This window comes from Panthera pardus, unplaced genomic scaffold (assembly GCF_024362965.1).
Source record: "Panthera pardus isolate Hobbes unplaced genomic scaffold, ASM2436296v1 HiC_scaffold_15, whole genome shotgun sequence".
NCBI lineage: Eukaryota > Metazoa > Chordata > Mammalia > Carnivora > Felidae > Panthera > Panthera pardus.
The window spans coordinates 39565885-39584846 of NW_026526710.1; the positions used below are offsets into that span (position 1 = coordinate 39565885).

The window sequence follows — 18962 nt, forward strand, 5'->3', positions numbered from 1 at the left end:
CATGAACTCAAATATGCACACATTTAAATAGAGCTGACAGTTTGGTCTATCATTCAACCCAAGGTCCCACAGGAAGACAGTATGGGGTTACAGGAATTTATACCTCACAACTGGATTTTCTTCCTTGCCGTCAGTGAAAACAACTCATCTTGCTGAGTGTGATTCTAGTGGTTTTTATTCCCATACAGCATGGCTTCCACACACAAGTCATTATCCTCATTGAATGCCTGGTGGTTGTTAGTTTCAACTCTAGGGCAAGAGCTGGCTATACTGAGCTTCCTGGGAGATGGGCTGTCCATCTCCAACATGGTTCACAATTATGGCCTTGCTCAGTATAGCAGGGATCATGAAGATTTGAGGGAGAAAAAAATCATCAAGCCGTGGCATCAAGTACTACAATGATCATCCAGGAGACAAGTCAAATATGTATAAGATTTTAGTGAAGACTGACCTGGCACCTGACTTGTTCCTGGAGGAACTGGATTATGAGCGTGTGCCTATGAATTTTAACACATGCTTGACCTTCCTGCCAAAGAGGTATAGACTTCTAATGAAAAGGAATTTCCAGGAATAATTTCAACTCTACATGTTTTTCACCAATATATGGTCTTCTGACCCTAGCTCCTGTAGAAATTACAGTAGTGGAGAGCATGAACTTTGGGGTCAGATTCCAAATCCCAGTTCTTCCAATATCAACCAGCTAACATGTTAATTTTACTAAGCCTCAATTTCCTCAGATGTAACAGTAGTTCTTACCTTATAAGATAGTTCTGCAGATTAAAGGCAAAGCATTCAGCACCTGCATTTAACAAGTAATGCAATAGATGTTTACTCTAATTATTCAGGAAGCAAAAGCAATCCAATGCATTGGCTGAATGCCACTGATTTGTGGGAAGAACAAAGGACTGGTTCTGTGCTCTGGATCCAAAGCAATGCAAAAGCTTCAAAAACATATTTGTTTTTATTCTTTCATATGTTATGTTTTATATACCTAACTTCTAAAGTATTTAAATATACCTGTTAGCTATGCACCTATCCATCCAATGTATCCAGTCAATATTTGTTGAGTACCTGCTATGTGCCAAGCTAGGTGTTGGTGATGCAGAGGCAAGACAGTCCCTGAAGAGTGGGAAGCCACAGCCACATAAACTGGTAGTTATAAGCTAGCATAGAGAAGGGAGTTCCTGGGGTACCTGAAAGGACTTAGGTACAAACAGCAGAGAATGGGTCAAGGAGGACTTCTGATGTGAGAAAGGTGTGGAGATGAGAAACAGAAGGGGCACAGGGGCAACTACAAAGAAAGTACAAATCTGGGAAGGTAGGCAAAGAGCCTGGAGAGAGGGGCTTTTCTGGAGCCCTTCCATGCTCCACTAGGGCCTTTGACCTTCATCCTTAAGGCTGTCCGAGCTGTTGATTGAATATATATTCTCATTTGAGATAGATGATTCTGTGCAGAAGACAGATTGGAGGGGGAGACCACAGGCAAGGGTCAGGGTACCAGACTATAGCAGCCATTGGGTGAAGACTGGTGAGGGGGATGTGGGTGGGTCCTCTAAAGAAGGAGGGGAGGCAGGGACACCCAGAAATGAACAGCAAGTGAATGTAACAGGACTTGTAATGGCTGGGGTGGAAGGGGGGGGGAAGGGACAAGTTAAGGGTGATTCCCAGTTGTCTAGTTTAGGCAACTGAGGGCCTGGTGCTACCAATGGAGACATTTTTAGAATAAAAGAGGAAGAACATGTTTGGAGGGTAGAAGATGATTTTGCTCCTTTTGAAAGAAGTTTTAGTTGTATAGATCTCACAGTCTAGGAACATAATGGTTCAAATGTGCTTTTCTTTCATTACATCTGGAATTCAGCAATCAAAGAAATTATCTGCAATAACAAATTCTCACAAAGCATGTCTAACCGGGATGTTGCATAGTCCATTATTCTCATCCAGGACCAAGCAACATCTGAGCCCAAATGACCTTCATGGTTTAAGATAGGCAGGAGGAAAACTTAAAGAAAGATGGGGAAAGAGAGAGGCTGGATAAAGGACAACCACATATAATATAATACTAATTTAAAAAAGTAAAAATCCTGACTTCAGATATTTTCTACCTTCTCCCTGACATTTAATTAATTGCATTTCAATCTGCCATTCCCCCCCCCCCCCATTATCCTCTAATGGATATTCTAGAATAAGTGGTGAAGAGCAAAAAATGAAAACAAGAGAAGGAGAGAGAGATGGGGCTTGGATAATCCACAACCTGATACTTGAACTGCTTAAATCAGGTAGAGGTCAGAATACCAAGCAGGCAATCCTGGGAGAAGTTAAGAATGAATGTGGGGTTGTGTTCCCAAGGTTAGCCAGAGTGTGGACTCAAAATTCTTTTCTTTTTGATTTAGTCATCTTATTTTGGAGGGTTCTGGATAGTAGCGAGAAGCAGCATTTGGTTTCACCCCCAAAGTTGGTTAAATAAGAAGCTAGGAGTGGGAAGAAGAAGATGCATACATTTTTATTTGCTGAAAATGGATCAGCAGTGCCATAGCAGTATACAAAGGGCTTCTTAGAGTTATCATTTGACAAAGTGCCCTGGGAGAGGGCTGATGTCAGTGGGGAGAGGGCCGTGGGTGGGTGTCCCCAGGATGACTTCCTCTCTCCTCTCCCTGCCAGAGCTCCCTTGTCCAAACCTGTAATCCCTGCCTGAGCAATTCCAGGTCTGGGTGTTTCTTAAGCAAATAGAATAGAGCAAATCATGCCAGTATTAGGGGTTGTCACCTTTTATAGATTGTATTCCAGGGCAACTATTCATGACTGTTTTTCATGACTCAGTGTCACTGCCTCATCTGTGACTCTGATTTCTCCCTCCCCCAACTCCTCACTGCATTCACATCTGTATGTGTAGTTAACACCAATAACATGCTGTCATGTTTCCTAATCTACTTTGTGAAGTCGAGCACTTCCTCATTTATGTGCTGTCACATTCTCCAGTAGTTTCTCAGGCTTATATCTTCCTGCCCCAATACATGGGAAGCTTTCTGCAACTGGGAAGAAATGTGTCAGCTGCTTCCTGCATAAGCATCTTCCCCACCTTCCTCCTCCTGCCCCAACCTGATTCTAGTACACAGCAGGCAGGTGTTCAGCAAATGCCTGTGGATTGTGAAGCAGTGCCACCAAAATGTTATCTCCAAGTGAAGTTGTGTATCAGAGTGCTGAACATAAGGTTTCTACACAAAATAAAAACAAGTACCTGCCCCTCAGAGGAGGTCCTCTTAGTATTCATGTAAAGGATAAAAATAGTAACTCTTGTTACGCACTTGCTATGTGTCAGGCGCTGTTCTAGGGCAATTTACATGTATCACTGTATTTGATCTTCACACGAGTCTTTTGCCTATTGCTATCCTCATTTTAAAAATGAGGAAACCAAGGCACGGAAAGGCTAAAAGTTTGCCCAAGAGTCAAAACTATGCAATGGGAAAAGGATAGTTTCTTGAACAAATGGTACTGGGAAAATTGGACAGCTACATGCAAAAGAATGAAACCGGACTTTCTTATACCTTACACTCAAATAAACTCAAAGTGGATTAAAGACATAAATGTGAGGCCTGAAACCATAAAACTCCTACAAGAAAACATAGGCAGTAATTTTTTTGACATCAGCTGTAGAAACATTTTTCTAGATGTCTCCTTTGGCAAGAGAAACAAAGCCAAAATTAAACTATTGGGACTACAACAAAATAAAAAGGTTTTGTACAGCAAAGGAAGCCATCCACTAAAAGGAAAGATAGCCCACAAATGGGAGAAGACATTTGCAAATGGTATATCTGATAAGGGTTAATATCCAAAACATATAATGAACTTCTACAACTCAACACCAAAAAACCAATTCAATTAAAAATGGGCAAAAGACATGAACAGACATTTCGCCAAAGAAGACATACAGATGATCAACAGACACATGAAAAGATGCTCAACATAACTAATCATCAGAGAAATGCAAATCAAAACCACAATGAGATATCACCTCACACCTGTCAGAATGGCTAAAATCAACAACACAAGAAACAACAGGTGTTGGCAAGGATGTGGAGAAAGGGGAATCCTTATGCACTGTTGATGGAAATGCAAACTGGAACAGCTACTGTGGAAAACAGTGTGGAAAACAGTATGGAAAAAAAATTAAAAATAGAATTACCATATGACCCAGTAATTCCACTACTGGGTAGTTGCCCCCTCAAAATGAAAACACTAAGTAAAAAAGATATATGCACCCCTATGTTTATTGCAGCATTATTTACAATAGCCAAGATATGGAAGCAGCCCAAGCATCCATCCATAGATGAATGAATAAAGAAAATGTGGTATGTATGTGTATATGTATGTGTGTGTTTTTTATATATATATATATATATATATATATATATAGAGAGAGAGAGAGAGAGAGAGAGAGAGAGAGACTATATATATAGACATATATATATATAGACATATATATATAGACATATATATATGTCTACATACACACACACACACACACACACACACATAACGAAATATTACTCAGCCGTAAAAAGAATGAAATTTTGCCATTTGCAACAGCATGGGTAGATCTAGAGGGTATAATGCTAAATGAAATATGTCAATCAGAGAAAGACAAATACCATATGATTTCATTCATGTGGAACTTAAGAAACAAAATAAGTGAACAAAGAAAATAAAGAGACAAAGCAAAAAATAGACTCTTAACTATAGAGAACAAGCTGGTGGTTACCAGAGGGGAGGTGGGTGGGGGGATGGAGAAAATAGGTGAAAGGGATTAAGAGTACACTTATCATGATGAGCACTGAATAATATATAGAATTGTTGGATCACTATATTGTATACCTGAAACTAATATAATGCTGTATGTTAATTATACTGGAATTAAAAAATAAATAAACAAAAAACTTGTCCAAGGGTAGAATCAGATTTCAAACTTAAGCGGTTTGAGTCTGGAATATACACTCTTACCTCTAGACTACATTGCTCTTTGTGTCCCATTTAAGCTTGTTTCTACCTACAAGGTTATTCTCCCATGCTTTCTTCTAGAAGCCCTACTGTTTTATTGTACATTTAAATCTACAACTACTAGGAATAGCATTTTGTGTCTGGTATGGGGTCAAAATTGATTTTCACCTTTTGGGTTCCCAATTGAAAGTACATCATTTATGGAAAAAGACCACTCTTTTTCTAGTATGTGGTAGTATCACCTTTGTCATAAGTCTGGTCACCTTACAGATGTGAGTAGGTTTGGGAGTCTCTATGCTCTTCTATTGCTCTATTTATCTTTGTGCCAAAATGACATTGTCTTAATTTCTATAGCCTGATATGTCATGATCTAGAAAGGCAAGTCTTTTAACTTTTTCCTTCAGTTTTTAACATTGCCTTGACTGTTCTTGGCCCTTTGTATTTCCATAAAAATTTTAGAATCATTTTGCCAACACACACACACACACACACACACACACACACATTCATGCTAGGATTTTTATTGAGATATCATTGAGTCTATAGATGGATTTGGGAAGAATTAACATCTATGTCGGGTCCATGTACATGGTATATACCTCAGTTTACTTAGGTTTTTGTTAATTTCTCTCAATAATGTTATATAGTTTTCTGTGTACAGGTCTCATTCACATTTTGTTAAATTTATTTTTAGGTATTCAGTTTTTTAAATCATATTATAAATGCTATCACCTAAAAACTTTCATTTGCTAATTGTTTGTGGTGGTATATAGGATTTTTGTATATTCATCTTGTAAGTAGAGACCTTGCGGTTCACTTAGTAATTTCAATTATAGAATGTTTCTAGATTTCCTATGCATATTATCATGTTATCTAAAATAATGACAAGTTTATCTCTCTTTTCTAATTTCTAAAACTTTTATTTCCTTTTCTTGATTTATAGGCATTCCAGAATAATGTTGACTTGAAGTAGTGATAGTGAACATTCTTATTTTATTCTCAATCTTAGGGGGAGGCTTTCAATATTTGCTAGGTATTACATTTGTTGTAGTTTTAGATAATTAAGATATTTAGTTAAGTACCCTTTCATCCCTTGTAAGCTAAAACTTTTTAAAAAATCACAAATGGGTGTTGAATTTTATCAAGTGGTTTTTCTTCATCTATTGAAATGATTATGAATTCTCTTCTTTATTCTGTAAATATAGTGAATTATTTTGATTGAATTTTTTTGTATAACTTTTAAAAAACTGCAGTATCATATGTCTCACATGAAGCTAATCATTTAAACAATTTTTAGGTATACATTCTGTGACATTAAGTATAGTCCCTATCTTGTGCAACCATTAGCATTATTCAATTCCAGATCATTTTTATTATGTCAAACAGAAATTTCTGTAGCCATTAAATAATAAATTATCTTTCCCGTCTCCCCTCAGCCCCTGGTAACCTCTATTCCATTGTCTTTTATGAATTTGACTATTGTAGGTATCTCATGTAAATGAAATAATCCAATATTTGTCCTTTTGTATTGTGCTTATTTCACTTAGCATAATGTCCTCAAAGTTATCTACGTTGTAGTGTATCCCAGAATTTCATTCCTTCTTCAGGTTGAATAATATTCCTTTGTATGTATATATTACATTTCGTTTATCCACTCATCTGTTGATGGACACTGGGGTTGTTTACATGTTTTGACTATTGTGAATAATGCTGCTATGAACATGGGTTTACAAGAACCTGTTTGAGTCCCCACTTTCAATTCTTTGGGGTATGTACCTAGAAATAGAATTGCTGAATCATATGGTAATTCTATATTCAACTTTCCAAAGAACCTTCAAATAGTTTTGTATGGTGGCTGCACCATTTTACATTCCCATCAGCAACGTACAAGAGTCTCAATTTCGCCACATCCTGTCAACACTTGTTCTTTTATTTTTTTTTAAATATTTATTTTTGAGAGAGAGAGAGAGAGAGAGAGAGAGAGAGAATGAGTGGGGAAGGGGCAGAGAGAGAGGGAGAGAGAGAATCCCAACCAGGCTCTGCATAGTCAGCACAGAGCCCAATGTGGGGTTCGAACTCACAAGCTGTGAGATCATGATGTGAGCTGAAACCAAGAGTCAGATGCTTAACTGACTGAGACACCCAGGCACCCCAACACTTGTTATCATCTGTTTCTTTTTTATAATAGTTATCTTAATAAGTATGAAGTTGATATCTCATGGGTTTGATCAACATTAGTGATGTTGAGCATCTTTTATGTGCCTATCGACTGCTTGTACATTTTTTTTTTTTTTGAGAAATGTCTATTCAAGCCCTTTGCCCATTTTTGAATTTGGTTATTTGTTTTCTTGTTGAATTGTAGGCATTCTTTATGCATTCTGGATATTAACCCATTGTCAGAAATATGATTTGCAAATATTTTCTCTCATTCTGTGGATTGTTTTCTCATTCTCTTGATAGTGTCTTTTAAAGCACAGAACTTTTAAATTTTGATGAAGTACAAATGATCTATTTTGTCTTTTGTTGCCTGTTCTTTTGGTGTCATATCTAGGAAGTCATTACCAAATCCAGTGTCATGTAGCTTTTCCCTCTGTTTTCTTCTAAGAGTTTTATAGTTTTAACTATTATGTGTAGGTCTTTGATTGATTTGGGGTTCATTTTTGTATATGGTTTATGTAAGAGTTCAACTTTATTCTTTTGTATGTGGATATCCAATTTTCCAAGCATCATTTGTTTAAAAGTCTGTCCTTTGAATCATCTTGGCATCCTCTATTATCATTATTATTATTATTATTATTATTATTATTAAGCTTAAACAATGTAACAAGTTTTTGTGTTTTTGTTTTTTTTTTTCTTTTCCATAGTTCTGGTGGCTGAAAGTCCAAGATCAAAGTGTGGACAAATTTGGTTTCTCCTCCTGAGGCTTCTCTCTTTGGCTTGAAGAATTGCATCCTGTTCTGCTTCTTGTCAGGGTTGTTACTCTGCAAGCATACATTCCTGTGTTTCTTCCTCTTCTTATAAGGACATCATTTATATAGAATTAGAGCTCACTTTAAAGGCTTCATTTTAACTTCATCACCTCTTCAAATACCTTATTTCTAAATACAGTTACATTTTGGGGTACATGTACTTCTACATACAAATTTTAGGAGGACACAATTCAGGCCATTAAACCCACCCCAGCTGATGGAGCTCTCATCCTTTCAGCTGCTGGGATCAAAATCTCTGAGGTCATTTCTGACTCCTCCCTTCATCTCTGTCTCCTACAACATCCAAAAATCTGCTGTCTTTTCTTTAAAAAATGGAGTCAGAATCCAAGCACTTCTCTTAGTTCCAAGGCCATTCTGGTCCAACATTCACTTGGACTATTCCAGTAGCCTCTTCCTGGACTCCAGGCCTCTTCTCTTCTCCCCACGGTCTATTCCCAGCCCTGCAGCCAGATGGAGCTTGTTTGTACTTGGGCAAGGCTTCCTCCTTCCTCTGATCCAAACCTCCCATTATCTCTATAATAGATGCCCAACTTCTCAGGCAGCTATTACAGCCCTCACTCTTGCCTTATTCTCTTTATTGAAAGAAAGGGGACCTACGGTTTCCTGAGCAGACCTAGCTCAGGTTTACCTCTCAGAATGTGCACATCTGGCTACCAGTTCCTGGGATAAACATCCACACCTCTTAGCACTGGTTGCCAAAAATGGGAAGCCTTCCCCTGGACTCAGGACCCTGGACTTGGGCTCTCTCTAGAGTCTCCAGACCCAAGGCTTGGGAAAAGAGCAGGTGGAGAGTCTCAGGACACCATAATCTCAGAGACCGTATGAATGCGGTTGGGATCAGGGAAGGACTGGGAAACCCTCTGTTTCCCTGTGCACATTCCACAAGTGCTTCCTCAGCCATCTGAACTTGGGGGAAGTGGCAGGTGACCATGGCTGGGCTCCATGGGCTCGAGCCTCCCTTGTACCCCTGCCCAACCTGGAGCCAGATGACCTCAAGCTATCTGACTGACCTAGGTGCTTCAGTCCTCAGTGCCACCCCTTACCAGCTCTGTGACCTCTCACAAGCGATCAACCTTCCTGTGCCTCAGTGTCTCCACCATTCCCATTCTAGCTGTTCTTCCTCTGCGCAGCTTTTGGAAAACTCTTACAACTCTAACTCATTGAATCCCCTTTCTGTTCACAACCTGCCAGGGCCCTGAGAATGAAGTACAACTCCCCAGCCCACCATTCTCAATGTGACTGTGCCTTGTTCCCTGCAGACACAGGAAGGCCCCCAGCTTTCCTGAATCTTTCTGGCTCAGTCTCACCTCTAAGGCTTTTTACACATGGTGGTCCCTCCGCCTGTAACATTCCCATACCCCATCACACACAGACATAGGGAACCCACCCAGGAGCATCTCACTGGCCTGGACATAGGGGCCCAGGCTGCAGGGACGTGAACAAGTGCCCCTCAGTGGGGACTTTAGGATGTGGGGCGAGCGAAGGCCTGGAGAAGGAGATTCCTGAGCTGGTCTGTTAACAAGGCCACCGAGTCTGTGGGCAAAGGGGGGCCAGCTGGCAGTCCTTACCCAGGCCCTGGTGATGGTGAGTGCGCCCTGCAGACCTGCCTCTATGCTGCAGGGACAGTGACGTCTTTCGCACCTGTCACCGTGGGCCCCACCCAGCCACCTGGAGCCTCTGATCGGATCCCTTAAATCCAAGGATCTGCCATGATGTTTCCTTTTACATTCCATTTGGATTTGGACAATATTTGCATTCTTTTTTCTTGATTAGTCTTGCTAGGTGTTTATAAATATTATCTTTTTAAGGAACCAACTTTATTGATTTTCTCTCTCGTACGTTTGTTTTCTATTTCCTTAATTCATGTTATTTTTTATTTTTCTTACTTATTTGTATTTAATTTGCCACTTTTTGCACTAACTTCTTGTTTGATTTTCAGCTCTTTCTTTTGGCTAGCATATGCACTTAATACTACATATTTTCCTTAACCAGAATTTTAGCCACATTCCACAGGTCGAGGTCATATTTTCATTATAGTATATAGTTCAACATGTTTTCTTTTTTTTTTTTATTTTTTTAATGTTTATTCATTTTTGAAAGAGAGAGACAGAGCACAAGCAGGGGTGGGACAGAGAGAGAGAGGGGGACACAGAATCTGAAGTAGGCTCCAGGCTCTGAGCTGTCAGCACAGAGCCCGATGCGGGGCTCGAACCCACGAACCGTGAAATCATGACCTGAGTCGAAGTCGGACGCTCAACCAACTGAGCCACCCAGGCGCCCCAGTTCAACATGTTTTCCAGTTTTTATTGTGACTTACTCTTTGACTCAGGGTGAGTTTTTTTAAATATTAATTTATTTTTAAAGGTGAGTTGCTTAATTTCCAAACATTTGGGCATTTCACTGTGGTCAGCAAATACACTCTGAAAGATTTTTAAAACTTGAAATTTGTTAAGAATTTATTTATCGACAGCATAAGGCCACTTTTGTAGATGTTCCATGTGTACTTGGAATGATTGAGGACTTTTTACTGTTGGGTGGAGTATTCTGCATTTGTCAAATGAATCAGATTTGTTGATTTTGTCATTCATATCTCCTGTGTTCTTACCAATTTATTAATTTATTTTTGCCTGTTTTTACCTCATCTGCTACAAGAGGCTTGTTAAAGTCTCCTTCTCTCACAGTGCATTTCTTCCTTCAGTTCTTCAATTTTTGAAGCTATGTTATTTAGAATTAGATGGATTTACATTTTTATCATTATGAATGTCTTTTATCTTTAGTAATGTTTCTTGCCTTGAAGTTTTCTTTGCTTGGTATTAATGTAGTTATAGTACTTTTTTGTTAACATTCTCATGGCTAATCTTTTTCCCTGTTTTACTTTCAATCTCTCCGTGATTGAGGACTTGGAGTCACGCCCTCATATTTAGGATGTGTATCTTCTAAGCTGCAGAGTTGTCTGGGTTCTGCTGTTGTTTTCGTGGTTGTTACACAGACTGACTATGAACTTTTCAGTTGGAGCTTTTATTCTGCTTACATTTAATGTAATTACTGAGATAATTGGTGTATATCTATCTTATGTTTGCTTTCTTTATGTTCACGCGTTTTATGATTCCTTTTCTCTCCTTTTCTGCCTTATTTTCTTTTAATCAAGTTTTTTTTTTTTATTATTCCACATTTCCTTTTATGAGCTTGTTATGTATGCTTTTAGTTATTGGTGTAGAGATTAAAATATCATTCCTTGATTTATTTGCATATCAGATAATCTGTAGTCTCACCATTGCCTGTTAAACAATGCTTCTTGAGTAATAATTTAACTAATTTCCCCTTCTTGCCTCTTTTTGTTATTGTTGGCACACATTTTAATTCTACATACATTGCAGACTCTACAAGACATTTTGACTGCTCCTTGATGCAATCAAGATTAAATGTTACAAATTCACCTTTTTTATTCCTGCACTTCTATGTTTCTATCTGGTATTGTCTTCCTTATATAAGAATTTTCATCAGTATTTTCTCCCCTCCGCCACTTTTTTTCCTGAGATGTAATTGACATATAACCTTATATTAGTCTCAGGTGTACAACATAATGATTTGGTATTTGTATAAATTATGCAGTGATCAGCACAATAAGCCTTGTTAACATCCACCACCACGTAATATTTCCTTTAACGGAAGTCTGCTGACAAGGAATTATCTGATTGTTTTTTATATGCCTGAAAATTGGTTTCTAATTTATCTTCATTTTTGAAGGCTCTTTTCAGTTGGTGATACAGAATTTTAGGTGGGCATTTATTTTCTTGCACTTTAAAGATGGCATTTCTTTGTTTCTTTGTTCGTTTGGGGTCTTATTCTGTCTCCTCTGAAAGTAATGTGTCTGTTTTCCCTGGCTGTTTTTAAGACTTTTGTCTTTGTCTCTGTTTTTAGGCAGTTTTAGGAAGCTGTACCAGGTGTGGTTTTCTTTGTTTATCCTCCTTAGGTTCTAGAACAGTTTAGATTTTTCCTTGATGACTTTTGTGAGTTTTTGAAACATCTAAGATGTTATTTCTTCATATACTGCTTCTGCCCTATTTTGTGTCCTCTTTCTTCCCTTTTGGTGTTAATTTCCACCTTGCTATCTATTTTTCTGAACATGCAAATTCCAGTCTCTGATAATGCCAACGTCTGGGTTACTTGTCTGTTTCTATGGCCGATTTTTTTAGTCTTGTTTCTTCTCATGACTGGTAACTATTGATTAAAGGCCAGACATTTTGTATAAAAAAATGTAAGAAACTCTGGATGAAATGATCTTCTTCCAGAAAGGATTCACACTCTCTTCTAATTGGCAGTTAAAGCAGGGCTGTCTTGAGACTGAGCTGTGGCCTCTGTGAGGATCGTCTGTCTTTGGTTTGTTCTTCATCTCTGTGGCGGACACTTGCAGATGTCCCGACTAAGACCTGCAGCATTTACAACGGCAGTTCCTTCCTGGCGGGCCTTAAACTTCAGTTTTTGTTTTGTTTTTTCTTTAATTTTCAGCACAGTGAAACTACTGTCTCTTTCTCTGTGTAGCTTAAGAATTTGGAAAGTGCCTCAAAATGTCATTGTCAAATGTTGGGCTCATTTTTCTGTGCCTCCATTCTCTCAGGGACACTGTTGTTTCCGTCCTAGCTGCCTGAGAACCATACCTCCCCAATTTTATTGTATTTTAAAATATTTACTTATTAAAAACAATTAGTGTTTATTTATTTTTGAGAGAGAGAGAGAGAGAAAGAGAGAATGTGAACAGGAGAAGGGCAGCGAGGGAGACACAGAATCCAGAGCAGGCTCCAGGCTCTGAGCTGTCAGCGCAGAGACAGACATGGGGCTTGAACTCACGAATCGTGAGATCATGACCTAAACTGAAGTCGGAGGCTTAACTGACTGAGCCACCCAGGCACCCCATATTTTAAAATTTTTATTATTTTTTTAATGTGTCCCCTCCCTCCCCCACCTCCCATGCCAAATTCATATGAAGCCTAATGTGCTGGTGTTTGGAGGTGGGGCCTTTGAGAGGTAATTAGGTCATGATGGAGGAGGCCTCGTGGATGGGATTAGCGTCCTTATAGCAGAGAACCCAGAGAGATCCCTCATGCCAGGTCACAGTGATAAGATGGCTGTCAGTGAGGAGTAGGCTCCCACCAGACATCAGATCTGCTGGTTCTTGAACTTGGACTTCCCAGCCTTTGGAACCTTCAGAAATCAGTGTTGGTTGTTTATAGGCCACCCCGTCTATGGTATTCAGTTATAGCAGCCCCAGTGACTTAAGAGAGGGGGGATCTTTGTTTTGTTTTAACTGAGGTATAATTGCCATATAACATTATATGGGTTTCAGGGCCACAATATAATGATTTGATATTTGTATATATTTATTGTGAAATAATCTCCATGATACGTCCAGTTTCCACCCATCACCATGCATGTGATAATTTTTTTCTGGTGATGAGAACTTTCAAAAAATATATAATACAGTGCTGTTCAGCATGGTCACCGTGCTGCACATTACATCCCTGGAACTTCTTTATTTTATAACTGGAAGCTTCTCCCTTTTGCATACTCCTCCAGTTTTAATTTGTCTCCCCAATCCCCTGGGATTGCTTGAAAGATTGGTTGAGTTCCTGCTTCTTAGCAGTGGTCCTTTATCTAGTTTTTCAGTCCCTTCTACCCCTGCACCCGGAATGAACAAATGTCACTGGGAAACAGAGGTTGCATGCAAAATGTTGGGATTACCTCAGAGACCTCTTCTTTCTAGAATCTTGAGTCCTCATGTCCTGGCAGCCCAAGCAGCTCTTTCACCACCTCAAACACTTACACTTTTATATTATATTCAGCTTTTCTGGCTGTTTTCTGTGGGAGTACCAGTCTGCTACAATCTACTACATCATAGCCACAAAGTTAAGTTACCAGAAGTGACCATTTAATGTCAAATAATACGGACTTCTGTATTAGTCACTGTTCCCCAGAGAAACAGAGTCAGTATAGATATATAAGAGGAGATTTATTATGGGAATTGGCTTATGCAATTATACAGGCTGAGATGTGTCTGCATCTGCTGTCTGTAAGCTGGAGAATGAGGAGAGTGGGTGGCGTTGCATCCGAAACCCTGAGACCAGAGTAGCTGATGGTGTGAATCCCAGTCTGAGGCCAAGGGCCTGAGAGTGGGGAGGGTGGTGGTGGGGACGCTGGTGTAAGTCCCAGGGCTCAGTGCCCGAAGAGCAAGAGCTCTGATACAGAAAGGCAGAAGATGGATATCCCACGTCCTAGCTCAAGAAGTGAAAGAGATAAAATCGCCCTTCTTCTCCCTGTTCAGGCCCCTCGGTGGCTGGGTGATGCCAGATGAGGGCTGGTATTTTAGTCTATGGATTCAAATGCTAATCTCTCCCAGAAATACCCTCACAGACACACCCAAAATAATGTTTTACCTGTTCTCTGGGTATCGCTTAGTCCAGTCAAGTTGACACATAAAACAAACCATTACAACTTCTAAAGACCTTGGATGTATATTACCAAGGTGCTCCCCAGAGGGCTATTCTAATCATGTTTCTGTCCAGAGTATATTATGTAATTACCACGTACCCATTCCTAATATAGTTACCTGTGTGCATGTAATATGCACTATTCAGGAGTAAGTGATTGGATAGAAGAGATTTTCTCCTACTCCCCTCTTGCTCACAGCACAGTGCCTTACTTATAATAATGCAGTAGAATGAGAACACCACAGCCTCACCACTTTTTAGTTGTGCAATCTTGAGCGGATTAATTTGATTCTGTGAATTTTGATTTTTTTTTTATCTTCAGGTGGTATAAATCTCCCAGAGTTATTTAGGCAATTAGTTGAGCTAAAATGTATAAAGCTGCAGGCATGTGGCCTGTGTTCATTAAATGGGAACTATTTATAAGTAGCATGTCTTTTTTATTTGTTGAGGGAGTGAATAAATAAGCTAATGATTTAGGGAAAATGAAGCTGCCCATTTCTGCTTTGGATGGGACAGGAGACAGCATCAGGAAGCTGGGCATCTGCAGCAGGGGACAGCACAGTGCAGCAGATAAACTCACAAGGGAGCGTGTGCCAGTGATATTTCACAAACTTGCCAAAAGATGGAAAAGTAATTGTCAGAATATAGGGGTGCAAGTCTCCATTGTTCATGAGCCATTTGGAATTGTGGGAGACTTCAGAATCATTTGTGCTTTCTATTATGTTAACCCTCAGGTGAATGCTGAGAAAAGGGATCTATTTCCCTGGTCACTTCCAACACGGGTAAATTTGACTTTCCATAAAGCAAAATCAATGACAATAAATTCTTTCACAAAAACCTTTCTTCACATCAGTTGCAAAATCATAGTAACCAAGCATTGGAGAAATCTCTGAATCTGAGAGCTGAAGAGACCTCAGGGATCGTTGGTGGTAGTTTTCATCCTCATTGGAATCACTGCAGCAGAATTCCTCACCGTTGATCAGACACCTGCTGCCGGTTTGCTCAGTGCTCCATGATTTCTCTGCTTCATGGGGAGGTCTATTCCATGTTAGCCCATCAGGTCCAATATTCTCCCAAGAAGAGGGCTGAACTTGGCCTTTGATAGCATTCCTCTGTTAATCTGGTGTTGGTTGTTCCTCTAAGGATAAAAGAATGATTCAATTCTTTTTTCTAAAACATCTTTTTGAACTATTTGAAAGTAGCCCTCCATGGAAAAACAGCAGAGGAATCAGAAGACTTGAATTATGATCCAAGTTCTATTACTAGCAGTGTGACATTGTATAATACTCATTTTATAGAATAGGAAGCTGAGGCTTTAAAATTAAGGAAAGGTCACACAGGTATTAAGTGGTGCACTTGACTGTGAGCCCAGCTTTGTTGATGCTCAAGCTCAAGCTCTTATTCATTACGTCGTAGGGCATCTGTGTGCTATTGGCATGTACTGAACTTGTGTCTTTTACTAAACTTCAGTCTTCTCTCTCTAACAAATTTTGATCAAGTCAGATTTTCACCATTTGGAATTTATGTGATTCCCTATCTATCTATCTATCTACCATCTATCGTCTGTCTATCATCTGTCATGTACCCATCTATTTATTTAAAATTTTTTTCTAACGTTTATTCATTTTTGAGAGACACAGAGAGAGATGGAGTATGAGCTGAGGAGGGGCAGAGAGAGACAGAGACACAGAATCCAAAGCAGGTTCCAGGCTCTGAGCTGTCAGCACAGAGCTTGATGTGGGGCTCGAACCCATGAACCATGAGATCGTGACCTGAGCCAAAGTTGGACACTTAACTGACTGAGCCACCCAGATGCCCCTATTTGTTTTTACTTCAATGTATAGCTATACTTTTCCTATTAAATCTGAAATGGAGGGGTTGACCATTTCAGTCTGTCCAAATGATTATTGGTGTTTATCATATGACATCTGCCTTCAAACTTCAAATTATCCACAAATCTGAGGATTTTCAAAGTTGAAAAAAAAAATTGCTAAAATTTTTAATAGAATTATATCAGGCAGGGTTATATGACAGGTCACTGGCAACTTTAACCAATTGTGAATATATCCAACTGCCCTGTTATCTTAATCTCATATTTTCACTTTGACCACAGTGACATCCCAATAGACTTAACCTTAATTCCTAGTGGATATGTTTGATGTTTTGGCATCCTGATTTAGTGAATCCATGTTGGCTCCCTGTGATCACAGCATTCTTTTCTAAGTGGTTCACAAACCATATATTTAGTAATTTCATTCTCGATTTTTGCCAAAGGTTGACAGGTTGACATCAGGAATTTGCTTTGACCGAATTGTAGTTCCCAGAATCTAGGTTTTCTCAAATTTCACAATCAAAAGCTATTTTCTAGTTTTCTGGCCTCTTTTGTTCATGTCTTCCCCTACCTCACACCCCACCAAGATTGCCAACAGTAGTTGCACAATAACATCTTTGAGTCTTTTATTGCTTCAGGTTATGATCTGTCTGGGCTGGAAGATGTGACCTAGCTTGAAATGTTATATAATGGAAAGAGAAGTGTACCCAGCGTTGTAGACCTAAATTCTCGTCTAGTTGCTTTTGACCTGGGGTAAATTACTTAGCCTCTGTGTCCTCATTTGTAAGAGGGAATAAAACCTGACAGAGACTTGAAAGAATTTTGTGAGTTAACAGCTGGGAAAGTGTGTAGTGTATCATAAGCTTTAACAATCTGAATTTTCTCTTAATGCCTTATGTGTCTTGGATTTCAACTTATTCTTTACATTTTTAACTGTCCGTTAGAATTTGAAGATTTTTCTTTTTCTTTCTTTCTTTCTTTCTTTCTTTCTTTCTTTCTTTTTATTTCTTTCTTTCTCTTTCTTTCTTTCTTTCTCTCTTTCTTTCTTTTGCAGAAGAATGCAAAGATGCCGAAGAATTGCATCTTGGGGATGCAAGATGGTGTAGCACACTGGCCTGGGAGTGATGTAAGACGTCATTCGTTACGTGAGACGTCGTCATTCGTTGGGAGGACGTTTCACTAATTTTTCGTGTGACTCAGAGCAAGTTATGCAATCTCTCTGGATTTTATATTCATGTGTAAAATGAGGGAGAAGGACTGGGCAATTTCTCAGTTCTAGTTCTTAGTTCTAAATTCTGAGTCCAATTTTGCCTTTGCTATGTTTTTGAATTGTATAACCTTCTGTTTATGGGGGGCTCTATCCTTTCCGTCAGTTCTTGATCCGCTTGGTGAATCAGTCTCATTAATGAAAAACGTCCTAAGCAGATCGCTCACCACACAGAGTGCTTCTGAGCTGAAACTCTGTCATCTGTGTGTTGACATGGGCTATTTGCCCAAATGAGCCCAAATTGGGATGACAAACTTGCTGTCCCTACTCTATTTATTATTCACTGTTTTGGGTCCTCCAGAATTTGATTCTGTCACTAATCTAATGATTGAGAATTGATGACATAATAATATTAAGTCAACATATAGAGATGTTATAGAAATAATGGAAATAATTATATAGCACTTACCAAACTGAAGTGTTTTTTGATAAATGAGATTGGATTTCAGATGTAAAATATGGCAATTACTCTTTGCCCTAGAATGCTGAAAGAAGCCTTTGGATCTACACAGGAAGTAGCTATTCATCAGTTGTGATTAATTTGGGGGGAAAAAACCACATTGCATGTCTCTAAAAAATTAATAAGAATTTTGTTTTTATTGTGCTTATTTTCCACTCTGGGAACACTAACCAGAATCTACAGAAAGTATCTTCTTTTTTAAATTTTTTTAATTAAAATTTTTTTTAATCTTTATTTATTTTTGAAAGAGAGAGAGACAGAGCACAAGCGGGGGGTGGGGGGGGGCAGGTGGAGGGAGACAGAGGGAGAGGGAGACACAGAGTCCGAAGCAGGCTCCAGGCTCTGAGCTGTCAGCACAGACCCCGACACGGGGCTCAAACTCACAAACTGCGAGATCATGACCTGAGCTAAAGTTGGATGCTTAACTGACTGAGCTACCCAGGGGCCCCTACAGAAAGTATTTTCTGATCTTGAGGTAATTAAATACATAGATATCTTTGCTTCACTTTTCAGGGCAGATTTTACCAGATAAACTTCCTTCATCCGTTTGTGTATGCACTTCCAACTGTGTATACATTAATTCAGTGAAGAAATATTTCAAACACTTGTTATATGCCATGCCACACATGGGCTCAGAAAAGAATTGAGGACGTGATCCCTGTATTTAGAGAGGTCTCAACTGGTTGGGGGGGGGTGGTGATCTGTTAGCAAAGGCTGACGGAGAGACTGTGGTAAGGACCATTAGGAAGTGAGTTCTAGGGGTGCCTGGGAGGCTCAGTTGGTTGAGTGTCTGCCTCTTGATTTCAGCTCAGGTCATGATCCCAGGGTCGTGGGATCAAGTCCCATGTGGCCACATGTTGGGCTCTGCACTGAGGGTGGAGCCTGTTTAAGGTTTTCTCTCTCTCTTTCTCCCTCTACCCCTCTGCCCTGCTGTGTG

General features: G+C 39.4%; 1 protein-coding gene across 1 annotated transcript in view; it reads left to right on the plus strand.

Moving 5' to 3' along the window:
* Window positions 1–17496, plus strand: part of GATA6 (GATA binding protein 6) — a 122512-nt gene extending 105016 nt beyond the window's left edge. Inside the window, exon 7 of the mRNA XM_053902498.1 lies at window positions 17353–17496. Within this exon, the coding sequence (XP_053758473.1) occupies window positions 17353–17481 (129 nt within the window). The 3' untranslated portion in view covers window positions 17482–17496. The remainder of the gene's footprint in view (window positions 1–17352) is intronic.
* The last annotated feature ends 1466 nt before the right edge of the window (window positions 17497–18962 follow it).